Here is a 12,967-nt window from a genome sequence, read left to right on the forward strand (position 1 = left end):
AGAATACTGGAGTGGGCAGCCTATGCCTTCTCCAGCGGATCTTCCCGACCCAGGAATTGAAGCAGGGTCTCCTGCAGTGCAGGTGGATTCCTGACCAGCTGAGCTATTGTGTAGAGCCCTTGTTGTCCCCGGGGCCGGGCTCCCTGCCTCTGCCTTCAGTGGGCTTCTGCCCTCTGCTCTGCCCCCCACGCATCCTTGAGTGTTCGAGGACCCCCCCTTGTCGGGAGGCCTGCACGAACCCCCAGGACAGGCGCCCCTCTGCTTTTCTGCGCTCACGACGGCCCTGCCCTCCCTCCGTCACCGCTCTGCTGAGGCCGGCCGCCTCTCCTGGCCATCAGCGCCTCCTGGGCCAGCGCCCTCTCTCCCGGCCGCGTGTCCCAGTGCTTGTGACAGGGGCTGGCGCGCAGGAGGCCCTCAGGATATATTCAGCGGATTAATTCCCTCTTTAAAGTCCCCCCCCTACACCCAGCTCTTCTATTTTGAGATAATGTTCAAGATTTTTAATCTGAAGTGAATTTTAAGGAAAATGAAAACATGACTGATGAAATTCTGCAGTCGGCCTCACTCGGAAAGGACGCTTCTTTAAGAAGCCTCTGCTGCTCGTCATTTTCACTGGGGGCGGGGTTGAGTAGTCTGGGGACCTCGGGTGGGGACTGGGCGAAGCGGGCTTAATCGTGGAGCCAGCCCTGACTCTAGGCACCCAGAGGCTCTGTGGGTGGAAATGGCTGCTCTCACCCTCCTCAGCATCACGGGTGGAGTCTCTGAGTTCTGCAGGCTCTTCTTTAATGAATAAAAATGTGTGTGGGACCAGGGTGGGCCAGGACCGTGTCTAACAGGGAGGCTTAAAAGGTTTCCTGTCTGTCTTCAGAGTCGAAATGCATTCAGCAACTCTCAGCTCCTGGATAAGTCACTTTTCACCCTGAGCCTTAGGATATATATAAATATTTGTGCATTGAGATTGCCCTGCCTACAGACCTACCTGTTTACCTACCTCCATGCCTACCTTAGAGGGTTGTTTAAAACATGATGATAATATATGAAGTTCTAATTCTGCCCGGCACAAAGGAAACACTCAATAAATGTTATCACTTATTAAGACTAACAGCAATGTGAAAAGCCTCCATATCCCTCAGTATTCCATTGTGCATACACTCAGCTTGTAGGGGGCTTTGAGCCCTCAGGCCTTGCTGTAGCCAGAGGGCAGAACTGTGGGCTCGGGTGGGCTCAGCCCCGCTCCAGGGCTGCCTACCCCCTGGAAACTGGCAGTGAAAGGTGGGTGACTGGAGCTGGGTGACGGACTCGTAACTAAAGTTGGTCAGCAAGGGCGGAGAGAGCAGCTGGCCACGGACAGCTCTGTGACTCATCCTTCACCACGACCCTGCAGCCCCACGTCATGGAAACGGACGTGTGCTCTCGGAGATGCTGAGGGCATTTCCCAAGCTCCTGCGCTTAGGATTCTCAGAGCGCAGATCTCCAGCTCTTGAGCCGAGGCCCTTTCGGCAGAGCTCTCGTCTTGAGGACAGGGGGCAGTCTGTATTGCCCGTGACTCAGACCTTCTCATTCTCAGCACTGTTGGGATTTGGGGCTAGATAAACTTTTGTCAAGGGCTTCCCAGGTGACTCAGCGGTAAAAGAATCCACCTGCAATGCAGGAGACGCGGGTTCGATCCCTGGGTTGGGGAGTCCCGTGGAGAAGGAAATGGCAGCCCACTGCACTATCCTTGCCTGGGAAACCCCATGGACAAAGGAGCCTGGTGGGTACAGTCCAGCGGGTCACAAAAGAATCAGATATAACTTAGTGACTAAACGGAACAACAGCTTTTTGTCTTGAGAGGCGGTCTTGTGCGTCGTAGCGTTTAGTGACATCTCTGGCTTTTGCCACCACGTGGCAATGACGCCCTTCCCCGCCCCAATCGTGACAACCAGCAGTGTCTCCAGATATGGCCACATGTGCCCTGGGGGGTTCAGATCATCTCCAGATGAAATCATGGCGGGGACTCACGAGTCGCAGAAGGTTGGGCTCATACGGACCTGCTGTTTGGGAGTCATTAATTTACCTGGAAGAAAGGAAATGATGTTTATCGAGCATCTTGTGTGTGTCAGGCACTGTGCTGAACTCTTTCCCTTGTAACACCTCGTTGAATCCTTGAAACACTTGAAGGAAAAAGGCACTGTCCCTGCTTTACAGGGGAGGGCAGCAGGGCAGGCGGGTTAGCTGACCGCCGAGGTCCTGGAGCCGATGAGTGCTGGCGTCCTGGGAGCGGGCGTCCTCCAGCTCCTCCCCGGAAGGAGGGAGGCGCAGGGCTGTCCTTTCTCTCTGAGTGAAGCTCCTTTTGTTCCACCGACTCCTCACACCTTGCAGGGATCCTGGAGTTGGGGAAACAGGAATGACAGATGCAGGAGCAGCAGCTGTGTACTTTTAACCCTGTCAGAAAGTGGAGGAAGGAGCGAAGCAGTCAGCTCTTCCCAGCTCTCGTCGCAGAAGCCTCGCTGAAACAGTCTTTCTTTTTTTTCCCCTGGTTAAATGTGTCTGCAGCACGACCGCATCCAAGCGAGTGCTGTGCTGTGACACCTCCTTGGGGTTTTCCATCAGCCTCACAGATTGGTCATTATGATTGTCTTGAAGTGGGACTGGGCACAAGTTTCTGGGAGGGCCCCTTCCCTGGCAAGGATGCTGCCTCACAATGAGCCGTCTTCAAAGCAGCGAGCGTCGAAGATGAGACATAATAGTTTATTTTCCTTCCTGTAGATGTTGATTTCTCTGTGCAGTTCTGTGGATGGAGCTGGAGGGAATCGCCGGAGGAGAAGGGGGACTTGTCTGTGGCGCTCGTGTCTTAGAGCCGCGTCTCCTTAGCATTTGGGGCTGTGGACCCCTCTAGAACAACCCAGTGAAAGCTGATGGGCCCTCGCCCTGAAAAAAAAAAAAAAAAACCCACACATTGATAAATTCTTTCCTATGTTTTCTAACTGTTGATGCGCCCTCTCAGGGAACACAACATCATGTGTGAGACAGAGTGACGTATTTCTTGGTGTTTGAAACAAGCTTTCTGATTCGGTGAGGCATTTCGTTGTCTCAAAGCACGTTCATTGACTGTGACCCAGCAGTTGTGCTGCTGGAACGCTGTTTTCAGAAGCTAACCCGGGTGAGAAGCAAGCCTCTCGGCACAGAGATTTTGAGGGAAACAGTGTGTATGTTACTCAGGTGTCTGCTGGAGTCCGTGTCCCTCCACGAGCTTGTGGAGCCGGTTCAGATTCCTGCCGCGTGCTCACCCACGGGCCCCGCCTGGAAGCCCACTGTCCAGTCCAGTAGCCACTAGCCATGTGACTGCACATGTTTAAGTTAACACACTGGGCATTCGGTTCCTCGGGGCGTAGCCACCTTTCAGATGCTCAGCAGGCACGATCCTCTGGTGGGTACACCGTGTTCATGTGCAGATACAAGGCGTCCCGTCACTGGAGAGAGCTCGGTGGGACGGGCCTCCCCCAGTCACCGTAGATTCTGGGAGCTGGGCTTTCCCAGGACCTCCTCTGGGCGCTGGGTTGCTGGTTTTATGCAAGGCCTCTGTGCAGATCAGCACCCTATTGTTATATTGTCCCACCCCTCAAACAAAAGTCCATTTGACTCTTCGTCTGTGAATGGCGTCTTCTGTTGAGCCTTAAGTCCATCCTTCGCTCCTTCCTGTCGTCAGCTCTCACTCTTCCCCTTTCTTTTTTCCGTCCCTCTCGCCCCTCACCCTTAACCTCTGGCGCCCCCTCTTTTCGCGGTGACACGGCAGACGTTCTAGAGCCTTCCTTCCATACCCAAGCCTGCGCAAGACAGTATTCCAAACAGAGAGACATTCTGAGGAATTAAATGGTTTCCATCTAGCTACATCCTGAGCAGAAACTTGGGAAAGGACCCAAATGTTCACTGATAGGGAAAGACGTAAAGTAAATGCTGCGTCATTTACCCAGGTTAATATTATAGAGTCACTAAAAGTAATGCTTGCAAATTAGTTCTGAAAATGGAGGGAGATATTTAAATGAGTAATGCACAGTGTAGTTTTTTATGTCCAGTATTATTTAAACCTTATAACAATACCCACGGAGAAAGATTAGAGGGAATACAGTCCACCACATGTTCTTTGATGGTGGGGTTATAGTAATTTTTGCTTTTTTCATACATTTATATTTAAAAACATTTTTTCACTTTTATATTTTAAATGCTCTCTGAACCTGTATTTACTTTTAATAGCCGGGAAAAAAAAAAAAAAACCACCTCACAAATGACATAAAAATCAAAGGAGGGCTGGCTGGGCTTTGCATCTTACAGCACAAGTGGATCTTCTATAAATTCTGGTCTCTTGTTTTCCCGAAGTGTCAGCACCCTGCAGGCTGAGGTGAGCCGTGTCTTCGCCCTGCGGAAGCGGCTGGAGTGGGACGTGCTCTCGTACCAGCACCTGCGGAAGGCTCTGGAGGAGCAGATCAGCGAGATCCGGCGGCGGGAAGGTACTCACTCCCATGTCTGCGTTTCCCCGTGGCGTTTGCACTCGGAGGGCCGTGGCTGAGCCTGGCAGGAGTCCTCAGGCTTCAGTAGGAGATGGAGCAGCCTGGGACTTTCGTCTGGGGAGCGTTTTTTGCAGGGACAGTGTTGCTGCTACTCTTCTGGTCTGGACTCACCTGAGTCCACCTGAGTCCACCAGCTTTGGCCGGTGGCGTCCGGGGCCCAGCACGTTGTGTTAGTTCCCAGAGGGCCAGCTGCAGGGCTGCTTTTGCGTTGCCGCCACTGTATTCCTCATCATTTGACTTCTATCTCCAGATAACCTCGGGGCCTCGTCATCCCCTTTCTCGGATCAACAGCCCTCACTGCCCCAAACATCTGGGCCCTGCCTCCTCGGGCACCCACTGCGTAGGCGCGTGGGGGTGAGACTGCTGTTTCTTGCTGGAACACTGCTTTACAAACTCTTGTGACCACAAGGGGCTGTGCTTAGGGAGGGTCCCAGGGTACCTGCCTTTCGAATTGCACCGGGAGGCCCCGCGGTTCCTGCCCTCCTGTGCTCGGGATAGCAGGATTTGGCCCCCTCTCCCCGCCCCCGGCTAGAACCAGTCTTCCCTGGTGGCTCAGATGGTGGAGTCCGCTTGCGGTGCAGGAGACCCGGCTTTGATCCCTGGGTCAGGAAGATCCCCTGGAGAGAAGGGAATGATAACCCACTCCAGTATTCTTTCTTGGAGAATCCTGTGGACAGAGGGGCCTGGCGGGCTACCGTCCGTAGCGTCGCAAATAGTCAGACACAACTGAAGCGACTGGGCCTGCCTGCGCTGGCTAGAACCTGGGTCCTGCAGACTCTGAGTGGGCATCTTCATCCTTGCCCTGTCTCTAGCCGGGTGCTGGCGTGTGTGCTTAAAGTCGGTAACTGCGGGGGTGGGTTTGACATGTCTTGAGCACCTGCTGTGTACAAGCACAGTGGCAGACCCTTAACCTCTCACCCCCGACCCTGACCGTCCACCCACTGGGCAGAGTGGGCGCTGACATCATGTCGCAGATGAAGAAACCCAGGTTTGAGCCAGGACGTCTTCCTTTAAAGCCAGCTCTATGGCATTCGAAGCATATCGGCTCTTCCCCTCGGCGCTAAGTGAGACCTTGTCGTGGACATGCTCTACTCCGTGCATAGCCTGGCCCCTCTCTGCCCCCGCGCCCCCGGTGAGAGCAAGCTTTGCTGCAGAGAAAGCAGACCCTTCCAGGGTGACCCAGGGGTCCCCGTCATAGATCCCACAGGCAGTTTCTCCTCTCAGCGTGGACTCGCTGCCACGGTGGACCCTGGAGCTGGTAAAAAAACACAGCGGGCGCTTTTTCCTTCCCTTGAGTTCTACCCTTGAGAATTGCATTTGATTTTTCTGTACTTTCACCTAAAAAGAATCACTCCCTTATTTAAACTGAAAAATCACCATTTACTTGTGCCACTCAGAATGGTCTGCAGACACAACTTTTGATACGCAAATTATAATTCAGAATTGGCCACAGGGAAAGCCTACAGCCCATGATGAAAGCGTGCATTGAGATATCAGCCTATAGAGACCGAAGAAGATGACTCCTGCCCCAGAAGTGGGGCACAGGCTTCACTGGGATGGGTCTGGGAAGGATCTTCTTCTGATGTTCTGTTTTCTCCTCCTTTCTTTCTTTCTTTTTTTTTGGTGCAGAAGAAACATTTTCATTTTATAGTGATCAAACATCTTACCTGAGTATTTGCCTTGAAGAACACAGTCGGCTTCAAGTGGAACATTTTTCTCACGAAGAGCTTAAGAAAAAGGTACTGACTGTATTAACTTTGAGTGCTCCGTTAGTTATTCATTGTCTCTCGGGCTCCTGATCAGAGGTGTCAGGTTCTGAAAGCCCTTCTCACTGTCTCTGTGGGCTCTCACCCCGCGTGTCTTTGTTCTCTCCGTGTCCATTCCCTGGAGATGCCGCCCCCACCGCGTCTGATGCACTCTTTCTCAGGCTTGAGGACCCCCACCCAGGCCCCAGCTCCTCCAGGAAGCACCCTGTCCCCCCTAGAATTAGCCCTTTTTCCCCTGGTCATCTTCCTCTCTTCTTGTGCCTGATTTCATTGATTTCCTTGCTATACTGATCTATAATTATCTGATTATTCTTCTATATCCCCAGTAGGCCATGAACACCTTAAAGTGAGTGTATCTTATTTATTTCTGATTTCCCAGTACCTGCCTGCCACATATAGTGGGAGTTAATAGATGCTTTTTGAAAGAATAAAGGTTCAGGTTTGGTCAATAAATCTTTTCTAAAACTTGGAAAGGTTTTTTTAATCTGTTGATCATTGGTGTGGTTAGGGTGGTTGAGTATTTCAAGGCTCTTAAGAGCCATTGATAAGAAGAGGCAGTGTGAACTCAGAGGACACTGTGGTTTATTATTAAAGGATCGTCCATGTCTGACAGGTTCGGTTTCTGTCTTGGAATAAGCCACATCCTGGTAGAGCAGGCGGAGCTGTGGCCGTGCGGAGCGCCCAGGGCTGTGGCCGGCGGGGATGTGAGGTGTAGGCCCAGCAGAGGAGAGAGTCGTCTGCCTGGAGGGGGGCAGGGGGTGGGGGAGGCACTTCCCTGGGTCAGAGGGAGCTTCTACAGAGATAAGACCTGCAGTGGGTTTTGGACAATGAGTAGCAGTTTATCTAATTAGAAAACTTTCTCAGCAGAGGGGGAGAGGAAAAAACAGCAGATACAAGGTAGAGAAAAAATAAAAAGGAGAAGTGTAGACATTTAGGCATGTTCGGAGGAATGCAGCAAGAAGCGCTGAGGCATCTGTTGGTGTTCTGGTCAAGTGTTCTAGTGAAGAAGCTAGAGATGGTAGCAGCCACGGCTGGTCCCCACTGTGGCTGTGTCGAGGGCGGGAGTCTGTTCCCTTGGCTGGCACTCCGTGAATGTTTGCAGGGTCAGACTGTTCTGTGCTTCCCTCTGTAGCCTCCCTTGGCGGGGGGGTTCTGAGTGGTGTTATGTTTGGGTGCAGGGGACCGCGGCTCTGTGTGGTGAGGTGGGATTTCCCGCTCATTTCAGCGGCGCATGATTACCCCTTGAAGAAGGAGGGTTTGGAGAGTCACTGACCGCTGGGATTTGAAGCTTGCAGGAAATAAAGGTGGCGTCTGATCAGCTGCTTATGAGCCTGACCTTGCGAGACCTGTGCCTTAAGGAGGGGCCTTGGACCCGGAGTCCAGGCCTGACTCTGCTTTGGGCGGCAGCTGCCCTAGCCCACTTGACCTGGCACTTTGGTTCTCCAGGAACCCCGGCTCTGGGACCTCAGGCAGCGAGCTGCCTTGTATCTTGGAGTTTTCCTTGTCAGATGGGGACAGTCACACCGGCCTGTGCACCTCCTGGGGACTTTTGTAAGGAATGATTGACCAAAGCTCGTGGGAGTGTTTCAGTTGCCATGAATTGCTTTGGAACTGAAGACTGTTGTTATTCTGGACACTGCTAGATAGGCACAGAAAGAGGAAGGTGGAGGCTATAGAATAAGCCTCCGACACAGCCTCAGAAGTGTCGGTCTTGGGGATTTTCCTCCAGAGGCTCTCAGGTCCAAGACAGAGGTCCTACACCCTGTCATGGATGGAGCACTTAGGCTGCGCGGAGGGCTTCAGTGCGCTGTGACCGTGATCACCTTCGGTTCTCTGGTAACCCATTCTGCAGATGCGGAAATGGGGGCTTAGACCAGGCAGCTTGCCCAGGACCTCTGGGGCTAGAACAGAGAAATGCGGGTGTTTTTCTCACTGCATCTGGGGGAGCCTGAAGCCTGGACTCAGGCCGCCTGGTCTCCGTGACTGTGATGCTGGGAGGTCTGCTCAGCAAGCGTGGCCCCAAGAGGCAGAAGTGTGCCTGTGGGTAGCCGGGCCTCTCCTGCTCTGATCTCCCAGGTCGGCGACCTTATCCAGCTGGTGAAGGAGCTGTACACGGACAACCAGCACCTGAAGAAAACCATTTTTGATCTCTCCTGCGTGGGTTTCCCCGGAGACGACAAGCCTGAGTCAGTAGATCAAACAGAGGTAAGAAGGAACATTCTTATCATCATGAGCTCATCACCAAGAGTAACAGCCCTGCACACGCATCAAGGCTGAATCTGTTCTGGGGGGGGTCTCTGTGGAAATTCCCTTTGCTGTGGATGGGCTTTGGAGGCCTTCGTAGGTCAACAGGTCTGCCCGCAGGTTTCCGCAAGTTTAAGTCATTTCTGGGAGGATGCACTTGATGTTTTGTGATGCCCGCACTCCAGCCCTGGCCCTGGGATCTGGGCTGCAGGTGGCACCTCTGGAGGACTGGTATGGTCTCAGGGGTTGGAGAGTTATCCCATCTCCCAGTCACTTGGGTAGTGTAGATGGAGCCTTAACAAACCCATTTCCTTGGAAAAACAAATGAGTAGACACTCTTTCCATTTCCCTCCTGAGTTTGCCCCCGAAACGTGCCTTCTTACCACCACTCATCGTCTCCCGGCTTTGGCCGGGTGCGTGTTCTTTCTTCCCGCGCTTACCCAGGACCCCTGCACCCTGCCCCCATGGAGGACCCGATAAGGAGTAGACAGTCGGTGTCCCCTGAGCCTGTGTGTCCAGCTTCCTGCCTCTGGAAGTTCTCTCCTGGTGGCATTTGAGAGTCTGAGAGGGCCAGGGAAGGTTGAATCCTGGCGTCTGCACTGCAGAGCGTGTGGTTCCTGGGCCTGCATGCCCCCTGAGGGTGTGGCCCATCCTGGCAGTCACTTGGGTAGTGCCCGCCCCGGGGAAGCAGAGGGAGAGCGTGTGGTTCCTGGGCGTGCGTGCCCCCTGAGGGTGCGGGCTGTCCTGGCAGCTGCCCTGGGGAAGCAGAGGGAGAGCGTGTGGTTCCTGGGCGTGCGTGCCCCCTGAGGGTGCGGGCTGTCCTGGCAGCTGCCCCGGGGAAGCAGAGGGAGAGCCTGTGGTTCCTGGACGTGCGTGCCTCCTGAGGGTGCGGGCTATCCTGGCAGTCACTTGGGTAGTGCCCGCCCCGGGGAAGCAGAGGGAGAGTTTGTGGTTCCTGGGTGTGCATGCCCCCTGAGGGTGCGGGCTATCCTGGCAGTCACTTGGGTAGTGCCCGCCCCGGGGAAGCAGAGGGAGAGTTTGTGGTTCCTGGGCGTGCGTGCCCCCTGAGGGTGCGGGCTGTCCTGGCAGCTGCCCTGGGGAAGCAGAGGGAGAGCGTGTGGTTCCTGGGCCTGCGTGCCCCCTGAGGGTGCGGGCTCTCCTGGCGGCTGCCCCAGGGAAGCAGAGGGAAAAGCCTCTTCGCCCCGTTGACTCTGACCCTCTCGTCATCTCTGACGTATCATGTCTGCTCTCCTCAGTGCTTGGCCTGGCCACACGGTGTGGGGAGGTGGGTCCTGCTGTGACTCCGGAGGAGCTTGCTGTTTCCTGAGTCCCGGCCTGGCCCTCTGCTCCCCCGGAGGTGCCTTGCCCAGGCCGGTGTTCGGCTAGTTAGTTTCAGAAGACTGGACCTGTCCTCCCCACGAAGTGCACCGGGCCTCTTGCACTGGATGCCCCAGACTCTTCCTGGTTGGCCTTGTCTGGAACGCGGCCCGGTGTGCCAGGCAGAGGGAGAGCTTGCTGCCACGGCGTTTCTAGGGAAAGATGTGTCAGCCTGAAGCGGTGTCCTCCCGCCTTCAAAGTGGGAGACACTCACAGGTGTGTATGCTGCGCTCTGCCCATCTGCTCCCTTGGAGAGACAGAATATTATTGATCTTAGTCTCCAGGGCTCCAGATAATTTTGAGAAGCAAAAATATCTGCAGTCCATTTAGGGAGAAACAAGTCTCTTGGCTTGTTTTCTCCAAGGCGGCATTTTTAATAGACCACCCATTCTGCACCTGCTTCATTTGAGTTGCAAATGGCAAGAATGTGTTTGTTCATTTGCTCTTTGAAAGAAACCTGCTAAATGTCCTCTCATGTCCTCTGGAGGACAGAGAGTTTTTCCTCCTCCCATCCTGAGGTCTAAATAGCAGCCAGTTCAGACCTGAATCGTTTGTCAGGTTGCACGGCAATTTGATCTTCCCTATGAATGGCCGAGTCCTCTGCCGCACAAGCCCCCGTCTTCCCCCGGAATGCGATGGGAAGATCCGCATGGGAAGGGCGGCGTTCCCACAGGCGTCCTGAGCTGAGGAAGGGGAGGTTGTGAGGGGCGAGGGGAGGCTGCTGTTCCCTGGGAGGGCGCGTGGCTCCCCTTTGATGAGGGACACGGCAGCAAACGGGAAACGCCCACGTGGGCCACAGCCTTGTCGGGGCAGCGGGCTTGTGAAGCGGGGACCGCACCGCTCCAGCTCTCCGGCAGCCTACGAATCAGAAAAGGAAAAAAAAAGAGACAGCAAATATATTGTGTAATTTTAAATATACTCGGTGTTTTTTTCCTCCAGTATTTAATTAACCCACAGCATTGCCTAAATTTGGAAAATATAGAAGTGACCCCTGACGCTGGCCCTCTAAGATACGTGCAGCCAGTTCTCATCCTGGAGCCTCTCCTTCTCCCCGTGGGTGCGTCACGGGGGCACGGCGCTCACACGGCCCTGTTCCCGCGTCTTTCCCGTGGCTGCTGTGTACCACGTCCGACTCCATCTTGGGGGTGCCCTGAATCTAACTTGCTGCCTCGCTATTGTCGGGCGTGGGGATTATTTCCAGGGATTCACTATTCTAAATCACCTGATGAATGTCTTTGGACACAAATCATTTTCTGGCTTGCGCTTCTTTTTTTCCCCTTAGACTGTGTTCCTGGATGAGTAATTACTAGGTCAGAAGTACACATACAGATATGTGTGTGTATATATATATAAATAAGCCTATAATTTATTTTCATATTACGCACCCCCCACACACACAATTTTTAACTTGACAAAGGCTCAAAAGAGCGGGAGGCCCTTGATTGAGTTTGCCAGGTGTGTCTTTAGCACGGAGGCCCTGGGCTGGATCCCCCCGCACTGGGCACATAGTACCTGTTCCCTGCATGTGGGCAGGTCACAGAAAAACCAGCCAAACTTACAGAAAGCCAAGAGCAGGCATCCTTGTGTTTTAAAGCATACTTAAAAAAAAAAAAAGCCTTTCATGGGCTTGCTCCGATTTCCCCGTATTTTTTACGGACTACGGTTTATGTATTATAGGAGGCATGGTTGAGAATGGACACGGGGGGGGGGGGGGGATTTGAACGGACTGCGGTCAGGGTGGTGAGCATTGCCAGCCAGGGCCGTGTGACACGCAGCTGACACCTCTGGGGGACAGATCACGCGTGCGGGCACTCAGGAAAGGCTGGTCGCTGTCATTATTTACTTAGTGTTGTCATTTTTTGGGGATGGTTAGAAAACTAAGGGGTTTTTTTTGGCATGGAGAGGAAGCATGGATTAGGGGGCATAATTTAATTGAAGTCACAGGTGTAGGACTGTCATGTTGAATACGAAGCAGACCTGGTGTGACTGCAGAGGACAGAGGCGGCGCTCAGAAGGAGAAGGTGCTTGTTAACATCTGTTATTAGCAACAGAGTAGAATTTGGTTTGTCAGAAGCAGATTGAATTTCATCGAAAGGAGGACGCGTCTGACAATTTGACTTCCTAAGTTGTTACGAGTTGCAGCCGACTTATGAAGCCCTTGGCACAGTGCCTGGCATGCGGTAGGCAGTCAGTATGTAAAACGCAGCTATTTCAGCGTTACTTTTTTAGGAAACTGGTGTGCCGAGTTGGAACTCCAGCCCTTTCCTGACTCTGTTCAGTGTTGTGTTAGCAACACCATAGGGCAAGTGCTTCTGAAGTTTCCCGTGCGTGTGAATTTCCTGGGGACCTTGTTAACGTGAGGATTCTGGCCCACTGAGCCTGGCATGGGGCCCAAGAGCCTGCATTTCTCACGAGCTTCTGTTGCTCCAAAGAACACACTTGAGCAGCAAGACCAGAAGCAATCACCCAAACTTTTTGGTTCCAGCTCTTCGTTTTGGGGGAAAAAAAAAATTTTTTTTTATTCATTTGTTTGTTCTTTTAGCAGTGTTTCCTGAGCGCTGGGCACTGGGGTCAGAACTGAACGCAGACACGGCCCTTGCCCATGGCGAACGTGATGCCGGGAAGCAGATCTGGGGGAGGGCCTGGGGGAGCCCGGGATGGGGCCCGCCTCCTCTTCTGAGGTCAAGAGAGCTTCTCTCTGGAACGACAAGGGGTGTCTGCAGAGGCCCAAGAAGGAACAGCCCAAGAGGTGGGGGCAGATCCAGGTCGTGCATTTGTTCAGGAGAGATGTCTAGGGAGGGCCTGCTGATTCGTGTCAGACACTCGAGCAGACAAGAAAAAAAGACAGCTGGGAAGTCGTTGGGGACCTGGGCAGTTGTGTAGAGTGAGGGGAACAGAGGCCGCGTGGCAGTGGATGGAGACGCAGTGAGGGGGAAGAGATGAAGGGTGAGTGGGGGTCTTGGAGGTGAGTAGGGCTCCTCTCCTGCTGGTGGTGAGGCCGGAAGCACACCCGCCCACCGTGACGCACGGTCT

The 12,967-nt window shown here is 53.6% G+C and overlaps 1 protein-coding gene across 4 annotated transcripts in view; it reads left to right on the forward strand.

Moving 5' to 3' along the window:
- The window catches only part of CDK5RAP2 (CDK5 regulatory subunit associated protein 2), a 176,535-nt gene that overhangs the window by 96,071 nt on the left and 67,497 nt on the right, over positions 1-12,967 (forward strand). For all 4 annotated transcript variants that reach the window (XM_061163293.1, XM_061163294.1, XM_061163297.1 and 1 more), the window contains exons 16-18: positions 4,357-4,487; positions 6,177-6,286; positions 8,390-8,518. In XM_061163293.1, coding sequence (XP_061019276.1) covers positions 4,357-4,487; positions 6,177-6,286; positions 8,390-8,518 — 370 coding nt within the window. The remainder of the gene's footprint in view (positions 1-4,356; positions 4,488-6,176; positions 6,287-8,389; positions 8,519-12,967) is intronic.

This window comes from Dama dama, chromosome 16, assembly GCF_033118175.1.
Source record: "Dama dama isolate Ldn47 chromosome 16, ASM3311817v1, whole genome shotgun sequence".
In the NCBI taxonomy this organism is placed as follows: domain Eukaryota; kingdom Metazoa; phylum Chordata; class Mammalia; order Artiodactyla; family Cervidae; genus Dama; species Dama dama.